The 24,053-nt window shown below is 43.2% G+C and overlaps 1 protein-coding gene across 10 annotated transcripts in view; it reads left to right on the forward strand.

The window, feature by feature from the left end:
- The window catches only part of ubr4.S (ubiquitin protein ligase E3 component n-recognin 4 S homeolog), a 93,301-nt gene that overhangs the window by 34,376 nt on the left and 34,872 nt on the right, over positions 1-24,053 (forward strand). For 2 of the 10 annotated variants that reach the window (XM_018228327.2, XM_018228329.2), the window contains exons 40-65: positions 562-720; positions 805-957; positions 2,063-2,290; positions 6,357-6,514; positions 7,188-7,359; positions 7,445-7,646; positions 7,733-7,896; positions 7,985-8,201; positions 8,867-9,083; positions 9,235-9,267; positions 12,299-12,362; positions 12,468-12,602; positions 13,692-13,866; positions 13,951-14,094; positions 14,750-14,871; positions 14,993-15,104; positions 15,348-15,478; positions 16,800-16,977; positions 17,256-17,360; positions 19,279-19,434; positions 20,523-20,691; positions 20,783-20,879; positions 22,474-22,581; positions 22,688-22,804; positions 23,575-23,784; positions 23,869-24,018. In XM_018228327.2, coding sequence (XP_018083816.1) covers positions 562-720; positions 805-957; positions 2,063-2,290; positions 6,357-6,514; positions 7,188-7,359; positions 7,445-7,646; positions 7,733-7,896; positions 7,985-8,201; positions 8,867-9,083; positions 9,235-9,267; positions 12,299-12,362; positions 12,468-12,602; positions 13,692-13,866; positions 13,951-14,094; positions 14,750-14,871; positions 14,993-15,104; positions 15,348-15,478; positions 16,800-16,977; positions 17,256-17,360; positions 19,279-19,434; positions 20,523-20,691; positions 20,783-20,879; positions 22,474-22,581; positions 22,688-22,804; positions 23,575-23,784; positions 23,869-24,018 — 3,876 coding nt within the window. The remainder of the gene's footprint in view (positions 1-561; positions 721-804; positions 958-2,062; positions 2,291-6,356; positions 6,515-7,187; positions 7,360-7,444; positions 7,647-7,732; positions 7,897-7,984; positions 8,202-8,866; positions 9,084-9,234; positions 9,268-12,298; positions 12,363-12,467; positions 12,603-13,691; positions 13,867-13,950; positions 14,095-14,749; positions 14,872-14,992; positions 15,105-15,347; positions 15,479-16,799; positions 16,978-17,255; positions 17,361-19,278; positions 19,435-20,522; positions 20,692-20,782; positions 20,880-22,473; positions 22,582-22,687; positions 22,805-23,574; positions 23,785-23,868; positions 24,019-24,053) is intronic. The other 8 variants (XM_018228332.2, XM_018228334.2, XM_041571764.1 and 5 more) reach the window with 7 other exon arrangements.

Raw genomic sequence — 24,053 nt, forward strand, 5'->3', positions numbered from 1 at the left:
GATAAACTTCAATCACTCTTTACTGCTGTACTGCAGTATTCCCCCCCCCCCCAGCAGCCTAACAACAGAACAATGGGAAGGTAACCAGATAGCAGCTCCCTAACACAAGATAACAGCTGCCTGGTAGATCTAAGAACAGCACTCAATAGTAAAATCCAGGTCCCACTGAGACTCCTTCAGTTACATTGAGAAGGAAAAACAGCAGCCTGCCAGAAAGCATTTCTCTCCTAAAGTGCAGGCACAAGTCACATGACCAGGGGCAGCTGGGAAATTGACAATATGTCTAGCCCCATGTCAGATTTCAAAATTGAAAATAAAAAAATGTGTTTGCTCTTTTGAGAAATGGATTTCAGTGCAGAATTCTGCTGGAGTAGCACTATTAACTGATGTGTTTTGAAAAAAAACATGTTTTCTGATGACAGAATCCCTTTAAATAGCTGAAATTAAAAACAAATATCTTAAAAAAAAAAAAAAGATTGCAAGTGGCATTTTCCCCTTTAAGGTAACAAGAAGAACATAATCCAGATTAAACCATAGTAGCATAATTCCACATTTTTGCAGATTACAGTGTTACAACTCTCTGCTCTCCTGAAACAAGCCGATTCCAGCAAGAGAAAACTCACCTTGACTCGCCTGGCCTCTGCCCCTGTTCCCTTCACTGTTCTCAGCTTGACTGGGAACCCCTGCAAAGAGGATTACCTGGCTGTGTGTGGTCTTAAGGTGGGTACCCGGAGTTGTGTTTAATAGGTATTTTATTTCCCAGATTGATTCGAGTGCTCTAAAGCTTTCTATATTCTTCCCTAGGACTGTCACGTTCTGACATTCAGCAGCTCTGGATCAGTCTCTGATCACTTGGTGCTTCATCCTCAGTTGGCAACTGGAAATTTTATCATTAAAGCTGTGTGGTTGCCAGGCTCTCAGACTGAACTGGCCATTGTAACCGCAGACTTTGTAAAGGTAAATAGGATGAGAATATCTGTATATTAGAACGGCTTAGGTAACTGGAACTAGGGATGCACAGAATCTAAGACTGAGTCCAGGATTTGGTCTTTTTCAGCAGGATTCAGATTCGGCAGAATCCTTGTGCCTGGCTGTTCCAAAATCCTAATTACCATATGTTAATTAGGGGGGGGGGGCAGGGAAAGCACTTGACTTCATCACAAAACAAGGCAGTAAAAAAAACGTTTCCCTCTTTTTCCTTTCCCGCCACTAATTTGCATATGCAGATTTGGTTTGGTATTCGGCTGAATCTTTCACAAAGGATTTGGGGATTCTGCCAAATCCCAAACTGGAACTATAATTTATATTAAGGGATTCTGTCATGATTTTTATGATATAGTTTTTATTTCTAAATGACATTGTTTACTCTGCAAATAATTCACTGTACAATATAAAATGTCATTCCTGAACCAGCAAGTGTATTTAGTTGTAATATTGGTGTGTAGGTGCATCTCAGCTCATTTTGCCTGGTCATGTGATTTCAGAAAGAGCCAGCACTTTAGGATGGAACTGCTTTCTGGCAGGCTGTTGTTTCTCCTACTCAATGTAACTGAATGTGTCTCAGTGGGACCTGGATTTTACTATTGAGTGTTGTTCTTAGATCTACCAGGCAGCTGTTATCTTGTGTTAGGGAGCTGTTATCTGGTTACCTTCCCATTGTTCTGTTGTTAGGCTGCTGGGGGGAGAAGGGAGGGGGTGATATCACTCCAAATTGCAGTAAAGAATGACTGAAGTTTATCAGAGCACAGGTCACATGACTGGGGGCAGCTGGGAAACTGACAATATGTCTAGCCCCATGTCAGATTTCAAAATTAAATATAAAAAAATCAGTTTGCTCTTTTGAGATGGATTTCAGTGCTGGAGCAGCACTATTAACTGACGTGTTAAACAATTGTTTTCCCATGACAGTACCCCTTTAAGCAAGCATCTTAGCAAGTACATCTCCCACAATAATTGCTGTTGATTTAGAATGTCTGTGAGGAACTTGTGTGACCTAGGTATCTTCAATGGGAGTATTCTGCAGTGTGTTGCTAGATAATGCAACTTTCTCTGTTTGTTAAAGGTTTACGACTTGTCTTCGGATGCTCTCAGTCCAACATTTTACTTCCTGCTGCCGAGCTCCAAAATACGGGACGTCACTTTCCTTTTCAACGAGGAAGGGAAAAACATCATTGTCATTATGTCCTCTGCGGGTTATGTGTACACTCAGTTAATGGAGGAGGCCAGCAGTGCCAGACACGGGCCATTTTATGTCACCAACGTTCTGGAAGTGAACCATGAGGACCTTAAGGTTTGTAAGGAGAGCATGGCCGGTATATGCTTGAAACAACAAAGATTGGGATGACTCTGCTGCAAAATACGTTATTTGATCACAACATGTTTCGGATCACATGTATCTTTTTTAAAGGATAAGTAAACCTTGAAAATAAGTTAATGGGGGGCTATTCTAAGCTCTGTATTTTCTTTATATTCCAAGATATTAAGGGATACATGTGCAGTTAATATGAATGAATTTTGTTACAACAGCGCCACCTGCTGGTCAGTTTCCCACCAGTCTGACCAGCAAGTAGTCAAGGAAGTTGTCAGGAGAAAGAAAGAGGCTGATGTTCTTCTGCTTAGGAATAAAATTAGAAACCTTTCTCTGTTGTCTCAAGGGGGACACAGGGACTATGGGGTTAAGCTCCACCCTCCAGGAGGCAGGACACTTATTCAAATGAAAAAAGGGGGCGTGCCAGTACTGTGGCTTAACCCCAGTCTAGAGCCAATGTATTCAGTTTTTAAGTGTCCTGCTTACTAGGAGGATGGACAACCTGCAAGCTCCAAGTTTTCAAGCTTCAAGTAGACAGGGGTGCTACCACAATCAGGGTTACCTGTATCTGTTGTGTACACCCCCTCCGTGGGAGGCCCACTGGAGTCATTCCCTGGCCCATAGGCTATAACAGACTCGGTTAGGCATGCCTGCACTCCTTGAGGGGGAGCAGAGGGCCTTACAGTGTGGCTGCATGTGAGTATAAAGGCTACTTTTACCTCACGCTGTGGTTGCTCTCCCCCCTACCCAATCTATTACTGCTCTGGCTGTTGCTGCATGTGGGGAAGGTTTATCTTCTAGGAACACGCTGCTCCAGGGGTACTGTTTAGGCGTCTCCTTACTGTTGGCGCCATTAGCGCTTCAGCGCGCTTCCCCTGGAACGCATGGGTGAGGAGGGGGCGGAACCGCGTTCCAAGCCTCTCTCTCATGCCGCATCTCGCGCCCTTTCCATTGCGGCGGCCATTTTGCGCTCCTCAACACGCTTCTCTCCTTCCCTTTAGTAACTATTGAGCGCATCCTTCTCTCTAGCGCCTCTACAGAGTCCGTTTTTGCAGCGCATTGCCCTTGCAGCAGCCTATACTTTTGGGGACAAAGCTACTTTACTCCAGTGCACACAGCCAGTTATTCAGCAGGTACCACAGACACTGCTCATGGCAGAAGGTAAGTCTGGGGGACTATTCCCCAGGGCGGGGGGGGCAGAGCACCAGCAACAGCAGGACAAATCACCTATTTTGCCTGCAAGAATTGCCAATCCAAAATCCCAGGGGGTCAGGGGGAACCCCTTTGCAGATCTTGCTCCAAGGGAGCTTCTGTTGTACCTGGTTCAGGGGGCTCTCACCTCCCTCACACAGAACTATCGGGCCCCCCATCAGGACCTCCATTGCTCGATGGTTACGGGAGACCATTCGTCAGGCTTACCTAGCCAAAGGTAAATCTCCGCCGGAGGGCGTCCGAGCCCATTCCACGAGGTCGGTGGGAGCCTCCTGGGCTTGGCGCAACTCGGCTTCTTTGGACCAGATCTGCAGAGCGGCTACCTGGTCCTCCGTTCACACCTTCACAAAATTTTACAAAATTGACACGTTTTCCTCTGCGGAAGCCGCTTTTGGCCGCAAGGTGTTGCACTCTGTGGTGCAATAATGTGTCTTTTCTCTCGCTCCCACCCTGCTGTTCTGGGACTGCTTTGTTAGGTCCCCATAGTCCCTGTGTCCCCCTTGAGACAACAGAGAAAACAGGATTTTTGATACTCACCGTTAAATCTGTTTCTCTGTGGTCGATAGGGGGACACAGGGCTTCCCGCCCTATGCGAGTTTGACCATGTTGGTCTGTGTGGAATTTCTTCCTGAGTTATCTGTTCTGCCGTTAATATATTTTTATGAGCATTCCTTATGTTCTTTGGTTAGCAGGTCTTTGGTACCAACTGAATACATTGGCTCTAGCCTGGGGTTAAGCCACAGTACTGGCACGCCCCCTTTTTTCATTTGAATAAGTGTCCTGCCTCCTGGAGGGTGGAGCTTAACCCCATAGTCCCTGTGTCCCCCTATCGACCACAGAGAAACAGATTTAACGGTGAGTATCAAAAATCCTGTTTTCTCACATCTTTCCTAAGCAGAAGAACATCAGCCTCTTTCTTTCTCCTGACAACTTCCTTGACTACTTGCTGGTCAGACTGGTGGGAAACTGACCAGCAGGTGGCGCTGTTGTAACACAATTCATTCATATTAACACTACATGTATCCCTTAATATTTTGGAATAAAAAGAAAATACATAATGAATGTAAATTACAAAAGAGCTTAGAATAGCCCCCCCCCCCCAACATTTTTACATTCACTTATTTTTAAGGTTTTCTTATCCTTTAAGTGTAAAATACAAATGTTGACAATCCACCTTTTAACACCAAACCCACAAAGTTTCTCCTCCCTATGTGACATCAAATTATCTTGAATTAGTCCAAAAGTGCTGCCAACTCCTTCTTTCGTTCTTTCATGACCACAATTAAAGTGCAGCCAAGTCCAAAGGGGTGTTTTGCTGCACAACGATAACATGTCGTTTTCTGATTTAAATAGACGGTATCATTTCCCCACACTTTAGACACTGCAACATTAAAATGTAACCTTTGTTATATCCTTGCAACAGTTGTTGCAGTAAATAAACACAGTTTCAATAACCTGATATAAAAAATACCATACTTGAAACTAGTTACCGGTACTACTCACACTGGAGTCTACCTACCAATTCAGATCCAAAAACATCTCTCCGAAGAAGAAAATATCCCTTACGTCTGTCATTCAAACAAAATCAACTTAACATATTTAACTTATTATTTACAGTAATTATATCTTTATCGCATAAGCAGGTAAGTAAATAAATAAACCTTACTGTACCCCAACTTTAGATCATTAACAATGTAACATATGAGAGTCGTTATCAAAGGAGTCTGAAAAAACAGGCCTAACCTAAAGTCTGTTTACTCAATAAACTGGGCCTTGCAGTTCCCAATCAATCAGAATATTTGTCCAAGAATCACTCTTCTTGGCTAAAAAGCCAATAACACAAAACTGGAAAGTAGAAGTCCCCCTGAGACCCAAATATGGATAAACACTGTAAATGAAACGTGTAACCTGGAACGTATAATTTACCTCAAAAGAGGCTCAATTGCTAAATTTCACAAAATATGGGCTAAATGGCTTGACCAAAACCCTCAGGTTCAGCTGAATAATGTTTAAAAAGCAATACTTACCTCACTAGTGTAGGTACCTTGCATGACTGTAGGTGTGATAGCCAAATACACTTGAAATGTCACCAATAAAAGAATATATGTTATGTGAAAGTCAAGTATCACATGTATGCTCCTGATATGATTATGCTAAAGATGTCATTTTGGTCATCCTCTTGTAAGTTACCAAATGGTTTTTCTTCTACATACAAGACAAATGTGCTGCACATAATGTCATATGTGTCAATGTATAATTCAGAATTTGCTCAATAAATGCTACCTGAATTTAAAAAAAAAAGGAGTCTGAAAAAAGGGTGAAATTGCAGACTATGATTAATCATAAAAAGCATTTAACACTTCATGCTTCATTTAGACCTTTAGGGGCTGACACATTTAATTTCCAAATCCAATTAGCCTCTCTGAAGCATTGTTTATTTAAACTTACCTCCTCTAATCAATGGTTGAACTACCTCCAAGACTACCCATTTTAATTGCCCATGTGTATGTTTAGCTGCATTAAAATGATGGGAAACTGCTGTGTCTGTATGAGTGTCATGCCTGAAATTCCATATATCACTCTTGTGCTCCTTTATTCTTGTTTTGATACACCTTGCTGTTGCCCTATATATACGAACTTTAAGCAAATAAATGACTCCTTTAGACTAGAGTCACAGGTAGCATAATCATTAAGTTTGACTGTCGCTCCCTGTGTTGGGTGATCAATGCAATCCCCTTTTATATGGCCTGTATGGGCCATTAGTAAAGTGCTAGCTTTTGTTAGTTGTTGAACCTAACTAACTTCTCCTTGATTACCTTGTTTGAATCTCATACAGGACAGTAACGGGCAAGTTGCAGGTGGAGGAGTGTCCGTCTATTACTCTCACGTCCTTCAGATGCTCTTCTTCAGTTACAGTCAAGGCAAATCCTTCGCTGCCACCATAAACCGAGTGACTTTGGAGATATTGCGCCTTTTCTCCATTAACATAAAGAGGTAGGGCTGCCTTTTACTAGTCGTTACAGGAGAACTAAAGCTTAACTAAAGAAGTCGGTAGAAATGTTGTACATGGTGTTTTGTGCTTCTGTACCAGCCCAAGGCAACCACAGCCCTTTAGCAGTAAAGATCTGTGTCTCCAAAGATGCCCCAGTAGCTCCCCATCTTCTTTTCTGCTGATTCACTGATTCACATGCTCTGTGCTGCTGTCACTTACTGAGCTTAGGGAGCCACTCACAATATACAGTACACATAGAATAGAAATGTCACAATATAAGGCTGATTAGTAATTAATACACATAATTACTACATGGCAGCACAGAAACCAGTGCAATTAGCATCAGAATTGAATAATCAGCAAACCTGTAGCATCAGCTTATATTACAGCCAGGGAAGCTCATTTTCTGCTGGATAATTAGTGACGAGCCCTAAGCTTAGCTTCTCAACAGCCAATCAGAGCCCACTGAGCATGTGAGTGTCACAGACACTTTCCAAGATGGTGACCCCATGTGACAAGTTTGAAGTCCTGGATCATTGCTGCTATTGACAAGCTGAAACTTTAAGTTCATTATATACAATACAGCATTTTTAGCCATATTAGTTATTAGGGGTTAGTTCTCCTTTAACAGACTAAAGGAAGATCTATAATGAAGCTTCCTTGCCTTTTCTGCAGTTCTAATGGAGGAACTAAGACCTCTCCGGCCCTTTGCCAGTGGTCAGAAGTAATGAACCATCCTGGTCTGGTGTGTTGTGTCCAGCAGACGACAGGAATTCCTCTTGTAGTCATGGTAAAGCCTGACAGTTTCCTCATTCAGGAGATTAAGACGTTGCCGGCTAAAGCCAAGGTAATCAGAGAGAGAGAATGCGGGTTTGATGACAGTCTTGGTTTGTTCCATGTATTTGACTCCTGTTGCTTTTTGTTACTTGTAGATTCAGGACATGGTTGCCATTCGGCACACGGCCAGCAATGACCAGCAGAGGACCACCATGATCCTTCTGTGTGAGGATGGAAGTCTGCGCATCTACATGGCCAATGTAGAGAACACATCCTATTGGCTTCAGCCTTCTCTGCAGCCCAGCAGCAGCATTAGTATCCTGAAACCAGTGCGTAAACGCAAGCCTGCCGCTGTCAGTGAGTAGCCGACTTCACCCCTAGGACTCTCGTGCTTCTTTACTGGTTGCATTTCCGTGTCTAATCTTAGTCTTACCTACTTCTAGTGACCCGTGCATCCAGCCAGGTGACCTTTCCTATTGATTTCTTCGAGCACAATCAGCAGCTCACGGACGTGGAGTTTGGAGGCAACGACCTTTTGCAGTTGTACAATGCACAGCAGATAAAGCACCGACTCAATTCTACTGGGATGTACGTTGCAAACACTAAGGTAAGTACAACTCAAGTCCAGTTGGTGGTCAGCACCGGACGTAGGTTTGTTGCTACTTGACTCTAAACATTATGTTCCCCTTTTCCAGCCTGGTGGATTTACAGTTGAAGTAACAAACAACAACAGCACCATGGTTATGACTGGAATGCGCCTTCAGATTGGCACCCAGGCCGTTGAAAGGGCCCCGTCTTACATTGAGATGTTTGGCCGCACTATGCAGTTAAATCTGAGCCGCGCTCGATGGTTTGACTTCCCCTTTACCCGTGAAGAAGCTCTGCAAGCAGACAAAAAGCTAACCTTATTCAGTAAGTTTTGGATGCTCGTTTACTTATTAAAGGGACACTTCTAGAACTTATTTCCCAATCTGTTATCTCCAATTTTCACCTCTTATCCCCAGCTGACTTTCCTTTAACATTTTGTGCGCCTGCATAGAAATGCTAGGATGATTACACTTAATTAAAAAAGTTTTTTTTTTTCCAAAACACATCAGTTAATAGTGCTGCTCCAGCAGAATTCTGCACTGAAATCTGTTTCTCAAAAGAGCAAACAGATTTTTTTTATATTAAATTCTTTTATAAATCTGACATGGGGCTAGACATATTGTGGAGTGATATCACCTCCCTCCCTTTCTCCCCAGCAACCTAAAAACAATGGGTAGGAAAACAGATAGCAGCTCCCTAACACAAGATAATAGCTGCCTGGTAGATCTAAGAACAACACTCAATAGTAAAATCCAGGTCCCACTGAGACACATTCAGTTACATTGAGTAGGAGAAACAACAGCCTGCCAGAAAGCAGTTCCATCCTAAAGTGCTGGAAGTTCTGAAATCACATGACCAGGCAAAATGACCTGAGATGCACCTACACACCAATATTACAACTAAATACAATTGCTGGTTTCAGGAATGACATTTTATATTGTACAGTGAATTATTTGCAGAATCCCTTTAAAAAATTATACTATTTGCAGTCGGTGCTTCTGTGGATCCAGCTGGAGTCACCATGATCGACGCCATTAAAATTTATGGGAAGACCAAGGAACAATTTGGTTGGCCTGATGAACCCCCAGATGAGTTCCCATCTGCGTCTGTGAGCAGCGTGTGCCCCCCCAACCTGAACCAAGGGAACGGCTCAACAGATGTGGAGACAGCGGCTCCGCCCTCGAGCAATGGCACTGTCATTGAAAGGTATGAGAGTAGCTGCTTTGCCAGTCACAAATCATCTTGGTGTGGTGGAAGGGATCCCTTGTGTTAGGTAGTCCCCAAACTCTAAACCCCTCTGGCTCTTTTGACTTCACATTTCCCCTTTTTTTTTTTTTTTTTCTTCGCTCCATCAAAGTCCTGACCCTGAACCCCTATCGATCTTTGACCGGTTAGTAAGTTCTCATTTCTATGCACGAGTGAGTGTGCGCACAATCCTCCCCCGACCCACCCCTGCTAGTGTGCCTCTTTTGCTTTATAAACATCTCGGCCCCTTTTTGCATGGCGGCAACTGGATAAACTTTATAGGTTCTACCCTCAATGCTGGTAATCTTTCCATTCACTACATTCGAATGGGTTCCTGTGCTACAATGAAAGGCTAACAACTGTCATATTTATACAGGTATGGGATTTATTATCTTGGAACCTGTTATCCAAAAAACTATGCAGTATGGCAGTGCATATAAAGCAATCAACACTTTTTTAAAAAAAAACAAACAATTACTTCCTGATAAAACAAAACCAGCATGAATCTTTATTAATGGCCAACAATTATGTTGTCCTTAAAACACAATACTCCAAATAAAGGAAATATCCCTTATACCCACTGCTACTAAGCATTTTGGATAACAAATCCCAAACCTGCAGTTGTAATTACTAAGTCTTGGCACAGAATGAAAGTGTGGGTATTGGTGTGCTAATAATTGTATATAAACGAGAACAGCACCTTCTTGATATGATAAAAAGGCCTTTATTCAAACATGGCACAGACCAATAGTAGCAACGTTTCAAGCCATCTATGGCTCTTTATCAAGGTGTGTACTCACACAGGCGCGTGTAGGCACTGAACGCAGGAAAAATGCAGCATGTTGCGTCTCAATCTGCGTTCGGCGCCTACACGCACCTGTGTGAGTACAGCCCCATTGGAAAAAATGTAATGCGTCTATTCCTGCGCTCCCCTGTGGCTGAACGCAGAAAAACGGAACGCAGGGGAGCGCAGCTACAACCACTCGTGAGTCGGAGCCCTAACAATGTTTTACCGAAATGATACATACTCTTCTGCTGAAGCGAGCTGGTCTCCGTTTCTTCTCCTTCAAATATGGGGTTATGGGACTGCTTTGTTAAGTTCCTGTGTCCCCCAAGGTCATAAGAGAAAAGGAGATTATTAGTAGAATTTACCGTTAATTCTCTTTCTCTCTAGGCTCTTGGGGGACACAGGAACACCCTCGTACCCCCGTTGTAGGGTTTACATGGAAACTTCCCCTGATTCTTTTGTTCTTCTAGTTCTTCTAGTTTTTGTATATACATATAGTTCCTTGTTATGGGCTTGTTATCGAAACTGATGTGGGGGAGTTAAGCAAGAGGGGATATAGAGGGAGATGGAGGATTCCAGCTTTTTTTGGTATCCGTGTAAAGACTTTTTTCACGTTGCTTCCCATGTTTTATTTTTGACCGTTTTTCCAAAATAATTTTCCATAAAATTTAAAATTGAAAGTCCCTTTCTCCGGTATTTCAGTCTGGTAGCTCAGTGATCCTGGTGCAGATTCTGAACTGTCACAATTTGCTAGATTTAGTCAGGGTCGGACTGGGGGGCCCAGGGCCCATCGGGACTGCTGGTCCAGGGCCCCCCGCCCCCCTACTGCGATGCGCTGAACTCTGCGCGACTGTGCATATGCGCAGATCGAACGGCACCATGTGCATGCGCAAACGGGGCTTCTCGGTGCGCATGCACGAGCGGCGATGCGCATGCCCAAAAACTTTTTTTTTTTTCTAAATTTTTATATTGGTAGAGGGGGTCTTGGCCACCAGGTTTTTTCCCGGTGTCCCACTGGGCCAGTCCGACACTGGATTTAGTTGATACAATTAGTTGATCCATTTCTCAGTAGGATCTATAGTGAATATAAGTGTAACTATTGTATCAATTCTAACAGCTGCCTTTAATGAAACTAGGGATGCACCAAATCCACTATTTGGGATTCGGTCAATTCCTTGGTGAAATTCAGCCAAATACCAAACCAAATCCTAATTTGAATATGCAAATTAGGGGCAGGAAAGGAAAAAGTGGAAAAAATCTTCTTTTGTGACCAAAAGTCATATGATTTCCCTACCTGCCCCTGATTTACTTATGCAAATGAGGATTCGGTTCAGCCAGGCACAAGGATTCGGCTGAATCCGAATCCTGCTGAAAAAGGCTGAATCCCGAACGGAATCCTGGATTCAGTGCATCCCTAAATGAAACTCAGGGATTCTGCTCAGCCTACACATGGATCAACTTACTTACAGGGTCACTGACCCCCCTCCCAGAGCTGCTTCACAAACAATTAAGAAGGAGAAAGATGAAACTTTATACTTCAATATTAGAAAAATGGTCACAAATAGGAAAGTAATTTGAAATAGTCTTTATTTCTGGGGAACTTTCTGAGAACAATTGAACTGAAAAAAGTGACCCACCCCTTTAACTCCCTGATATCACAGAGCTCATAATGTGCTGTGGGCCTTAGTGAGCTTTTGTAGAAGCAAATTGTGTGTGTGTTATAATCCTAAACCTTTAAAACCAAGTGTCCCTTTATTATCAATTTAGCATTCGCCATTTAATAAGCTCCAGCAAAGGAATCGCAGTAAATCCAGCACGTGCATCTCAACAAACTGCCACAGATCTGTGGCTTGCAGTGGTCTCTGGCATTCATTTCCCACCCTTTTAAATATGCCCAGTGTGCTGACCCAGAATCAAACTTGCCTTGTTTGTTTAAGATGTCAAAGGAGAAGGAAAGCAGTTTATTGCCAATAGATTAGCCACAATAGTGCAAGCTAGAACACTATATTTATTCTGCATAATGCTTTACCATACCTGAGTAAACAGCTCTAGAACTCTCTCTATTTGTTTAGGATAGCAGCTGCCATATTAGCTTGGTGTAACATCACTTCCTGTCTGAATCTCTCCCTGCTCACTCATAGCTCTAGGCTCAGATTACAGCAGGGAGGGGAGGGAGAGAGAGGCAAACTGAGCATGCTCAAGCCCTAGCCCTGGAGGTTTAAGCTGAAAACAGGAAGTCTGATACAGAAGCCCATGAGTACACAATAGAAGGTTACTTACTTTTAGTCTTTCCTTCCCCTTTAAGATCAATAACAACCCTAGGCCTTGACTTTGGATATTGTCGATTATGTAAGTTCTCATCTGGACAAAATATTTTTCTCCTCTATAGACTTGTTGGAAGCTCTTTGGAAGCCCTAGAAAGCTGCTTTGCCTATGGACCAGTGCCGGAGAAGGTAGGTCATGAGTAGTACAGGAGTATACTAGAGGAGAAGCAATGTGCAGCCTCCCAGATGGTACTGAAACGTTGTAAATTCAAATACTCCTTTATCTTGATTCAGGAAAATAGCAAAGCCTCTGCTCTTGAACTGGCCACTGTCCTGCTGTCCATGCCCACCCCATCCAGTGTTCAGCTACAGACCAAGAATCTTCTGGCCAGTCTGCATACCAGCCGCTCTGCTTATCACAATCACAAGGTAAAAATGTAGATCATTTTCTATTGAGCTCATGGGAACAGGTTGTCACGGTCGGCACCCTAAACCAGAACTAGTGCCCTGGTCTCTTCTTGGCTTCACCAGTAGTGTGACCGCCTTTGGCTTCGGGAGGAGCCCTCAGCGTACTCAGATGCCACCTGGACTTTTCGAGAGGAGCAAGGCGAGGAGTTCTGGCAGGCAAAGGGGCACGACCGTTGTTAGTCAGTTAGGCCAAAGGTTGACAGGCTGGGTCGAGGCAGGCGGATATCAGAATTGTCAAACAAGCAAAGGGTCATACCGGGTGATCAAACAAAGGGTTAAGCAGAAGAGTTGTCGTAGGCAGGCAAAGGTCAGGATACAGATTGTCGGATTGTCGGGAAGCAGGCTGGGTCAAACACGGATAATCAGCTCAGAATTCAAAGACAGACGCACAAGGCTCAGGAAACCAAAAGAACAAGTTCTATCACGGGCAAACTCTGGAAGCCCTTTCACACTATTTATACTTTTTGAATCCGCCTGCGTCGACCCAGCGAACCTGCGCCTTTAAGAAACACGGAGGCGCGCGTGCGCCCTTAGAGGAGCAAGATGGCGCCGGGACTGGACCATGCGGCGGGCGTCCCCGCCGCACAGGTATTTTTATTACACAGGTGTGTTCTCAACAGCTTACCTGCTTTATATCAGTGCATCTGTTCAGAGACAAGCTCCACAAACCTGCAGGGAGTGGTACAGTCCGTGGCCAGCCACCCTCTGCCTTTATATTAGGGATGCACCGAATTCAGGATTTGGTTCAGGGATTCGGCCTTTTTCAGTAGGATTCAGATTCGAATTCTTCTGCTGGCAGAACCGAATCCTAATTTGCACATGCTTATGCAAATTAGGAGCGGGGAGGGAAATGACGTGACTTTTTGTCACAAAACAAAATTTTTTCCCCTAATTTTCATTTGCAAATTAGGATTCGTTTCGGTATTCGAATCATTCGCCAAGGATTCGGGGGTTCGGCTGAATCCAAAATACTGGATTCGGTGCATCCCTACTTTATAGCACAGCTATTGCTGCTTATTTATTATCTTTATGTTCTGGTTTTCCCCCCAGGACCAGGCGCTATTAAGCAATGCCGTGCAATGTTTGTCCTCCTGCGTTCACGAAGCCAAGGACCTTGATCCAGATGTATTCCAGAGGTTGGTCATCACCGCTCGGTCTATCGCTATCATGCGTCCCAACAACCTGGTCCATTTCACAGATTCCAAACTGCCAGTGGGAGAAGCAGGTGAGATTCAGGCAGATCTTTGCACATGTGAAATTTCTTCGCATCAACCCGGTGCACACACATGTCTATATTCTTTCTCTTTAGAGATTCCTGACGAAGCGAAAGAGACGCCGAGAGCTGCAGATGGAGACGAGGCTTATGTTTTCATCACCCAGCTAGTCAGCCAGTTCTGGAAACTTCACGCATCCAAACCAAAAAATGCTTTCCTTGCTCCTGCCTGCTTGCCCGGTGAGTTCTGAGAGTTGTCCTAAAGATCTATCTCTGCCTGCTGTTATTTTATATAAAACTATAATACACAAAATCCATGAATATCTTGTAAATTATTGCCTTATAAACGGTGACTGGTGATGTCATCAGATATAAACGGTGAGCAGTGATGTCATTGTTGTCACATGACTCACTAAAACTTCTGTATTATAATAAAGTTCCCCATGTTGGAAAATATGAAGATATTGGAAGTAGGGATGCACCGTATCAACTTTTTTGGATTCGGCAGAACCCCTGAATCCTTTGTGAAAGATTCGGGCAAATACTGAACCGAATCTGAAACCTAATTTGCATCGTGCGCGGCAAAATATTTTTTACTTCCTTGTTTCGTGATGAAAAGTCACATGATTTTAAGGATTCAGATTTGGTTCGGCCAGGCACAAGGATTCGGCTGAATCCGAAACCTGCTGAAAATGGCCGAATCCTGGCCAAATCCCGAACCGAATCCTGGATTTGGTGCATCCCTAATTAGAAGTCAACTTGGAGTTTCATGACCTTTGGCCTTGTGCTTTTATATGGTCATGTAACTCCTCTGTGACTTATAATATCCTTATATTTTACAATAGGGGCTACTTTATTCACTATATAAAGAGATTTTTGTTTATAACCACGTTAGGGCTCGCTCACGTGGAAGCCACAGTCAATGCCCTGGTGGACATCATACACGGATACTGTACGTGTGAATTGGACTGTATCAACCTGGCATCCAAGATCTATATGCAGATGCTGCTGTGCCCGGTAAGTGGTTGCTTTATTTCTCATACCAACCCCATGGTTTATAGTCGTAGTCCAAGGTGATTGGCTATCATTGGATGAAACCACATTTGACTAAACTGTATAATGATGATTTTCATTGTAGGACCCTGCTGTGAGTTTCTCTTGCAAGCAAGCTCTTATTCGTGTGCTGCGACCTCGCAATAAGCGCCGCCACGTGACCCTGCAATCTTCTCCACGCAGTAACACACCCATTGGTACGGCTCTTCTCCTTCTCTACACATTGCCTGACTAGGTTGCCTTTCTGTGACCTAAATGTAAATGTAATAGCAAGGCAGACACTGCTATGTATTTCAGCATATATTCTGTGCACTGCTGGCTCTGACTCCTGCAACAATCTAACAGAAGCCATCTGCTACAATGTTTCAAGAGTCGGGACCAGGGAACTGAAAGGCACAGACAGATACTGTTTTCAATAGCAATCATTATTTTTGGCCCAGGAGACAAGGACGATGATGACGACGACGAAGCTGAAGACAAGATGCAGACTTCAGGTATCCCTCATGGGGAGCATCTTCGGCAGCAGAGCCAAGAACAGAATGAAACGGATCATGGCGACTTTGAGATGGTGGTGAGTGGCTTAAAAAAAACGCATCAGTTAATAGTGCTGCTCCAGCAGAATTCTGCACTGAAATACATTTATCAAAAGAGCAAACTGATTTTCTTTAATTTAATTTTACATTTTTTAAATTTTAAAGATTTAATTTTGAAATTGGGGCTAGACATGTCAGTTTCCCAGGTGCCCCCAGTCATGTGACTTGTGCTCTGATAAACTTCAGTCACTCTTTACTGCTGTACTGCAAGTTGGAGTGATATCGCCCCTGTCCCCCCCCATCAGCAGAACAATGGGAAGATAACCAGATAACCGCTCCCTAACACAAGATAGATATAAGAACAGCACTCAATGGTAAAAAGCCATGTTTATTTCAAAATGAATCAGTTAATAGTGCTGTTCCAGCAGAATTCTGCACTGAAATCCATTTCTCAAAAGAGCAAACTGACATATTGTCAGTTTCCCAGGTGCCCCCAGTCATGTGACTTGTGCTCCGATAAACTTCAGTCACTCTTTACTGCTGTACTGCAAGTTGGAGTGATATCACCCCCCCCCCCCCAGCAGCCTAACAGAACAATGGAAGGTAACCAGATAGCAGCTCCCTAACACAAGATAACAGCTGCCTGGTAGATCTAAGAACAACACTCAATAGTAAGATCCAGGTCCCACTGAGACACATTCAGTTATATTGAGTAGGAGAAACAACAGCCTGCCAGAAAGCATTTCTCTCCTAAAGTGCAGGCACAAGTCACATGACATGGGGCTAGACATATTGTCCATTTCCCAGCTGCCCCAGTCATGTGACTTGTGCTCTGATAAACTTCAGTCACTCTTTACTGCTGTACTGCAAGTTAGAGTATCACCACCCCTCCCCCCCAGCAGCCTAACAACAGAACAATGGGAAGGTAACCAGATAACAGCTCCCTAACACAAGATAACAGCTGCCTGGTAGATCTAAGAACAACACTCAATACTAAAATCCAGGTCCCCCTGAGACACATTCAGTTACATTGAGTAGGAGAAACAACAGCCTGCCAGAAAGCAGTTCCATCCTAAAGTGCTGGCTCTTTCTGAAATCACATGACCAGGCAAAATGACCTGAGATGCACCTACACACCAATATTACAACTAAATACACTTGCTGGTTCAGGAATGACATTTTATATTGTAGAGTGAATTATTTGCAGTGTAAACAGTGTCATTTAGTCATAAAAACAACACCATAAAAATGATGACAGAATCCCTTTAACGTCTAAGACCCGCTCTTGATGTTGTTAAACTGTAACTGTAGCGATGCAGGGAACACCAGTTTTGTGAGAATGGCTTTGTGTTTTTACAGTCTGAGTCTATGGTGCTAGAGAGTGCAGACCGTGTAAACAATGGGAACCCATCACCTCTGGAGGCTCTCCTTGCCGGAGCAGAAGGTTTCCCACCAATGCTGGATATTCCTCCTGATGCTGATGACGAGACCATGGTGGAATTAGCAATTGCTCTCAGCCTGCAGCAGGATCAGCAGGGTACGTTTTACCTTTATCTCTGTATATTTATCTGGGTCCCTTCCAATCCAGCAATGGATACAAGAGGCAAACTCTGAGCTTTCCTCCCTCATGCACACGTGTACTTGCCCAAGATTTCTAACCAATAGCAACTTCTATTTTTTAACAAGTTAGTAAAGTGAACCCTAACATCTGATTGGCTGTGCTGAGTTCCTTTTTCCAGTTCTAAGTACCAGCTGTGTGATGCGGGGAGCAGATTTTAAATGCAGCCTTTGTAGCATTCTCTGTTCTCTTCACAGGGAGCAGCAGCAGTGCCCTAGGGCTACAGAGTTTAGGGCTCTCTGGGCAGGCTCCAAGCTCCTCTTCCTTGGACGCAGGAACCTTATCAGACACCACCGCATCAGGTATCTGCAGCTCAGTCCTAAAGACGTGTTCATAAACAGATCAAATACAATTGCATTTCTGTGGGTACTTGTTTCTGGTTACTCCATGTTGTTTTGGTCTAGCTCTACACAGACTTGTGCATCGTGTCTGCATCTACTTCCATGTATATACTGTACATCTGCTCGTGTGTGTATGAAAAGCATAGAATTAATCCAAATTCAATGCATCCATAAAAGCATTGTTAGCATTCTATTCCTTAGAAAATATTACTTAAATACTGATTTATGGAAAAATGTATATTGTTCTATTAAGCAAACAACTATTTCTTGTGTGACCTTAAAGTAATCAGAATAAAAACCATTAAACAGGAGGGTGATGTAGACAAGCTGTTTGTTGACAGTGTCTTGAGATCTACTGATCCCCAGCTAAAGTTCTACTGATAGATCCTGATATACCTTTTGGCCACCCCTGCTCTACTGTATCTCCCCATAAAAGGGTTATTTTCCCTGAACTTACAAACAAAGCTGTTGTTGTGGCACTTGTTTAGCCCACATCGTACCTCCTTGTGGGGTAACTGCAGGTGAATCCCCCTCTCTCTAAGCCCGGTGCCATTGTCCAGCAGTTTGAGGTATGGGCTCAGACTGATTATTAAAGGGGTGGGTCACCTTTGAGTTGAAAGCTGGAAATAGTCAGAAGAAAAAGGCAAATAATTAAAAGAAAACCCTCTTGCTGCTCCTTACCTCTGGAATTCCATCCCTGAATTCCACCGTAAGGAATCCTCTCTCAATCTCTTCAAGAAAAAACAAGAGTCTACGTTTTGGAGCAATAGAACATTAGCCTAGTCCTGTCCCTGCCTTATCTAGTGCACTTTTTCATCTCCAATTTGTACCTGTATGTTAGCCTTCCATCCACTTAGACTGTAAGCTCTACGGGGCAGGGACCTCCTTCCCACTATGTCTCCTACCACATAGCTCTTTGTCTTGATATGATTCTGTATAAATTTATTCTGTATATTTATTATGTTATTAGTCTTCCCTGTGTGTTATATATATATATATATATATATATATATATATATATATATATATATATATATATATATATATATATATATATATATATATATATATATATATATATATATATATATTGTACTTTTATGAACTGTACAGCACAAAGGCTCCTTAACAGCACTTTACAAATAAAGTTATACATACATACAAAAAAATAATAAAGACCAATTGAAAAGTTACATAAAACTGGCCATTCTATAACATACAAAAAGTTAATTTAAATGTGAACCACCCTTTAACTTTTAGTATGTATAGAATGACTAATTATAAGAAACTTTACAATTGGTCTTCATTATTTATTTTTTATAGTTTTTTTTTTAATTATTTGCCTTTTTCTTCTGACTCTTTCCAGCTTTCAAACAGGGGTCACTGACCCCATCTAAAAAACAAATGCTCTGTAAGGCTACATCTTTATTGTTATGGCTACTTTTTTATGCCTCATCTTTCTATTAAGGCCTCTCCTATTCATATTCCAGTATCTTATTCACATCAGTGCATGGTTGCTAGGGTAATTTGGACCCTACAAACTGGAAATTACAAACTGGAGAGCTGCTGAATAAAAACCAAAATAAGTCAAAAACCACTGATAATAAAAAATGAAAACCAATTGCAAATTGTCTCAGAATATCCCTCTCTACAGCAAACTTGCAATTAATTTAAAGACGTACAACCCCTTTAACTTGCATACTTTCCACAAAGCTTCTGTTGGTTGAACATTTTTTCAGCTGGACCTATGACTGGAAGGTCCCTCCTGCTCCTGGAAAATAAAGAATATATTTTGTAGCCGGGGGTTACGTGTCCTGCTGGTTAGTGGTCTGCATCCCGCTGACGTGTTTGTTAGAGACGGTGTTTTTACCTGTAACAGCTCTCCTCATGCTTGTAGCTCCAGCCTCAGACGATGAAGGAAGCACCGCAGCAACAGACGGCTCCACTCTACGCACTTCCCCAGCGGATCATGGAGGCAGCGTGGGCTCAGAAAGTGGTGGGAGTGCAGTGGACTCGGTGGCTGGTGAGCATAGTGGTACGTCTGTCTTGTGTCCGTCATGAAAAGCGCCACAGCCATTATAGTGTCAGGCTTGAATGAGAGGTCACTGGGAATTAGACTGAAGTTACTTGAGAGATCTACAGACAATGTGACTATTACAAAGGTACGAGTTGTTGTCTCGAAATCCATGTTTCTATGCTTTGGTTAAAGGGAAACTGAAAGCATTTTGAAAATTGTCCAATGTTATCTACAGTACAGCAGCGCCAATATACTTATTTGAATCCCCAAGGGATGGCTGTGAGCAGTTCAGTTGCTACGTGCTCTTGTAGAAGACAGTAATGACTTCTTGTGCTTTAACCAATTTTTTACTATCATGAGCAAAATAAACTTTACTTACATTATATTTATTATTTAAATTTTGTTTTCTTCAGTCTTGGAATTACAAAGTCACAGCAAGCTGGCAGGAGCCATTTTATAGACACTGAGGGTCATTTATCAACATTGGGCAAATTTGCCCATGGGCAGTAACCCATGGCAACCAATCAGATTGCTGCTTTCATTGTTCTACTTGCAGTTGGCTTTAAAAAGCTAATCACTGATTGGTTGCTATAGGTAACTGCCCATGGGCACATTTTCCAAGTCTTGATAAATGAGCCCCAGTGTTATTAATTGTGTGTCACCCCAAAATCTTGTGTGGGGAAACTAATGCCCTAAATAATTATAGAGCCTGAGGAGGAAAGGGGCAATGTGAGAAGTGCAGTGAAATGCAGACAGTTCTGAATGGAAAGTGAAAGTAATAGACTGCCCCACCTCTATGCCTCAGGTATAGAGTTGGGGCAGATAATACTTGATTGACAGTTCAGATATTTAAACACCTTTATAGCATGGATGGATGTTTTAATGACAAAAATAACTTTTTTTTCATGTTTAATTTGCAAAGGACTTTCACTATACAGCTTTTTCTGTGTAGGTGACAGGTCCGCTTAAAAACCACTGTAGAGTGACTGCAGCCTGGATGTTTGTGAGCCTGTGGCTGTTGGCTTTTGAAAATCCTAGCAGTGTTTTTTAATAAATTGGAAGCTGTGTCCACTCTTGATTTTGCCACCTTCTCGTTTTTGTTCTAGTTTCAGGACGAAGCAGCGCTTATGGTGACACTACAGTTGAAGGGCACCCTACAGGACTGGGAAGCATTAGTTCCAGCACTGGAGCAATCAGCACTACTACAGGCCAACATGAAGGCGATGGCTCTGAAGGCGAAGGGGAGACAGAGGGCGACACTCATACCAGCAACAGGTCAGCATTAGTTTTAATACAACTATGGCACCTGACATGATTCTCAGTTCACTTTTTTTCATTCACCCCTTTTTTGTTTTGCTATTTCCAGACTCCACATGGTGCGTCTTATGCTGTTGGAACGCCTGCTTCAGTCCCTGCCTAGTCTACGAGGGGTTGGAGGGGTCCGTGCCATCCCATACATGCAGGTAACACAGTAAAGATCTGTGTCTCCAAAGATGCCCCAGTAGCTCCCCATCTTCTTTTCTGCTGATTCACTGATTCACATGCTCTGTGCTGCTGTCACTTACTGAGCTTAGGGAGCCACTCACAATATACAGTACACATAGAATAGAAATGTCACAATATAAGGCTGATTAGTAATTAATACACATAATTACTACATGGCAGCACAGAAACCAGTGCAATTAGCATCAGAATTGAATAATCAGCAAACCTGTAGCATCAGCTTATATTACAGCCAGGGAAGCTCATTTTCTGCTGCTGGATAATTAGTGACGAGCCCTAAGCTTAGCTTCTCAACAGCCAATCAGAGCCCACTGAGCATGTGAGTGTCACAGACACTTTCCAAGATGGTGACCCCCTGTGACAAGTTTGAAGTCCTGGATCATTGCTGCTATTGACAAGCTCAAACCTTAGCCTCGTGCAATAAGTTCACTATATAAAATAGGACATTTGTAGCCACATTCATTTTTAGAGTTTAGTTCTCCTTTAAGGGAACAACATATAGCTGGTTAGAAAGTTGGAGCTGCAGGTGTGCCAGATAATAGTCCGGAAAGGGGACATGTCTTAGTGGGTGGGTTATGGGCTGATTAGAGAGGTGTCTGGGAGTAACTGGGCATGGACTAGTTGCATTTGGAATATCTTAAAATGGTGACATGTATAGGGTGGGCCTATAGTGGTTTTGAAGTTTGGGGTTGTACGAGAGGGACACGTTGCTCATATAAAGTGGGAGGATGAAGAGGAGCAGCATAGACAAGACTAAGGGGCAATGGAAAGACATAGGGGCAAATTCACTAAGATACGAAGTTGCGCCAGGCGCAACTTCGCCGCACTTCGCCAGGCGTAGTTTCGCCAGCGCTTCGCAAATTCACTAAAATCCGAAGTTGCGCACAGGGGTAGCGTAAGGTTGCGGAGTTGCGCTAGCGTTGTTTCGCTATATAAAGCGAAGTTGCACTAGCGAAGGCTAATTTGCATACGGCGTGAAATTCAAATTTCAATGGAGGAACACGTATCAGCACTACAAATGCCTAGAAAACCTTCAAATCTGCAAATAAAAATTTTATTTTGCCCTACACATGTGCCCACTGTCTAGGTAAGTTGCCATGAGTCAGGAAATGTAGGGGGGAGGATGGGGAGCCACAAAAAAATTTCGATCTTTTTCAGCCTATCAGCCATCATGTAGAAAACACGCCAGCGTTTTTTGGGACTTAGAAAAAATTTTGACTTTTTTTGAAACAATCCCTATCTACTCTATTGCGCTTCGCCAGGTCTGAGGTGGCGAAGGAAGTCTAGCGTAAAAGGTAGCGTTCAGTACACTGCGCAAGTTAGTGAATTTGCGTAGTTTCGTCGCTAGCGAAGATTCGCCTGGCGTAAGGTTGCGAAGTAACACTAGCGAAACTACGCCAGCGTTCGCAGTAGCGAAAATGCCAAACGCTAGCGAATTAACGCTAGCGTTCGTCGCTTCGCGCCTTAGTGAATTTGCCCCATAATCTCAAGCCAAGTAGTGTGGGTGGGCTGGAGAGAGGAAAGGGCTGACGCTGTCTGTGTTTTATTACTCAGGTGCTACTGATGCTGACGGCAGATCTTGATGGGGAGGATGAGAAGGATAAAGGTGCATTGGATTACCTGTTGTCCCAGCTGATTGCAGAGCTTGGCCTGGATAAAAAGGTAACAATCCGTCTGACTGCCATACATCAATATCTCACTGTGATGCTCAATTCTTACCCGCTACAGAGCCTAATACGTCTGCAATGTGTTTAATCCTCTGTCCCAGGATGTGTCTAAGAAGAATGAACGCACAACGCTAAACGAAATTCACTTGGTCATCATGAGGCTGCTCAGCGTCTTCATGTCCAGAACAAAATCTGGGTCCAAATCCTCCATCTGTGAGGTAAATTATTTGGCTGCATAAAGCAGGTGGGATCATATGACTATGTCCTCCCAGAGATTGGGGTTACACAGTCACTACTTCCCGCTTCTGTATGCAAAGTGTGGGGTTACTTGGCCACTTTCATTGCTCTTTGCTGGTAGTTGGGTTACCTAGTCACTTCCTCTTAGCAGGTACAGGGTCACCTGATTGCCATCTCCATTTCTGTGTGCAGAGGGCGGGGATACATGACCCGTTTATAATCCTTTAAAGGAGAAGGAAAGCTACCAAAGCAGTTTATTGCCAATAGAATAACCACAGTAGTGCACGCTATAACACTATATTTATTCTGCTGAATGTATTACCATACCTGAGTAAACGGCTCTAGAAACTCTTTAAGGATATCAGCTGCCATATAAACCTGGTATGACATCACTTCCTGCCTGAGTCTCTCCCTGCTCACTCATAGCTCTGGGCTCAGATTACAGCAGGGAGGTGGAGAGAGGAGCAAACTGAGCATGCTCAAGCCCTAGCCCTGGAGGTTTAAGCTGAAAACAGTTAGTCTGATACAGAAGCCCATGAGTACACAATAGAAGGAAAGAAATGTGCTGTTTGACAGAGGACTCAGAGCAGCATTATTTTGAGGGATTACTGGTGTATTTATATAGACCTTTCTGATAAAGCAACTTAATTTTAGCCTTTCCTTCTCCTTTAACAAAGTATAATTATAATGAGAACTCATGGCACACGATGGACAATCACTCGTTCATCTTTCTTTCTTTCTTTCTCTAAAGTCCTCATCGCTGATCTCTAGTGCAACCGCAACTGCCCTGCTGAGCTCGGGAGCTGTGGATTACTGCTTGCATGTGCTCAAGTCTCTCCTTGATTACTGGAAGAGCCAACAGAGTGATGAGGAGCCCGTGGCTACCAGCCAGCTCCTGAAACCCCACACCACTTCCTCCCCTCCGGACATGAGCCCTTTTTTCCTGCGCCAGTATGTTAAGGTGTGTGAGCTGACAATTGTGATAGGTTTGTCTGGCTGTTTTTGGGGGCTATTTTCTCTTGACCTGTTGGCTTTTCCTTTGCAGGGCCACGCTGCTGATGTTTTCCAGGCATACACCCAGCTGCTGACAGAGATGGTTCTACGCCTTCCCTACCAAATTAAAAAAATTGCTGATACCAGCTCCAGGATCCCCCCTCCTGTGTTTGATCACTCTTGGTTTTACTTCCTGTCAGAGGTAAGTAGCTCTAACATGCCCAGTTCTTGATAATA

The sequence above is a fragment of the Xenopus laevis genome, chromosome 7S (assembly GCF_017654675.1).
Source record: "Xenopus laevis strain J_2021 chromosome 7S, Xenopus_laevis_v10.1, whole genome shotgun sequence".
NCBI classification, from domain to species: domain Eukaryota; kingdom Metazoa; phylum Chordata; class Amphibia; order Anura; family Pipidae; genus Xenopus; species Xenopus laevis.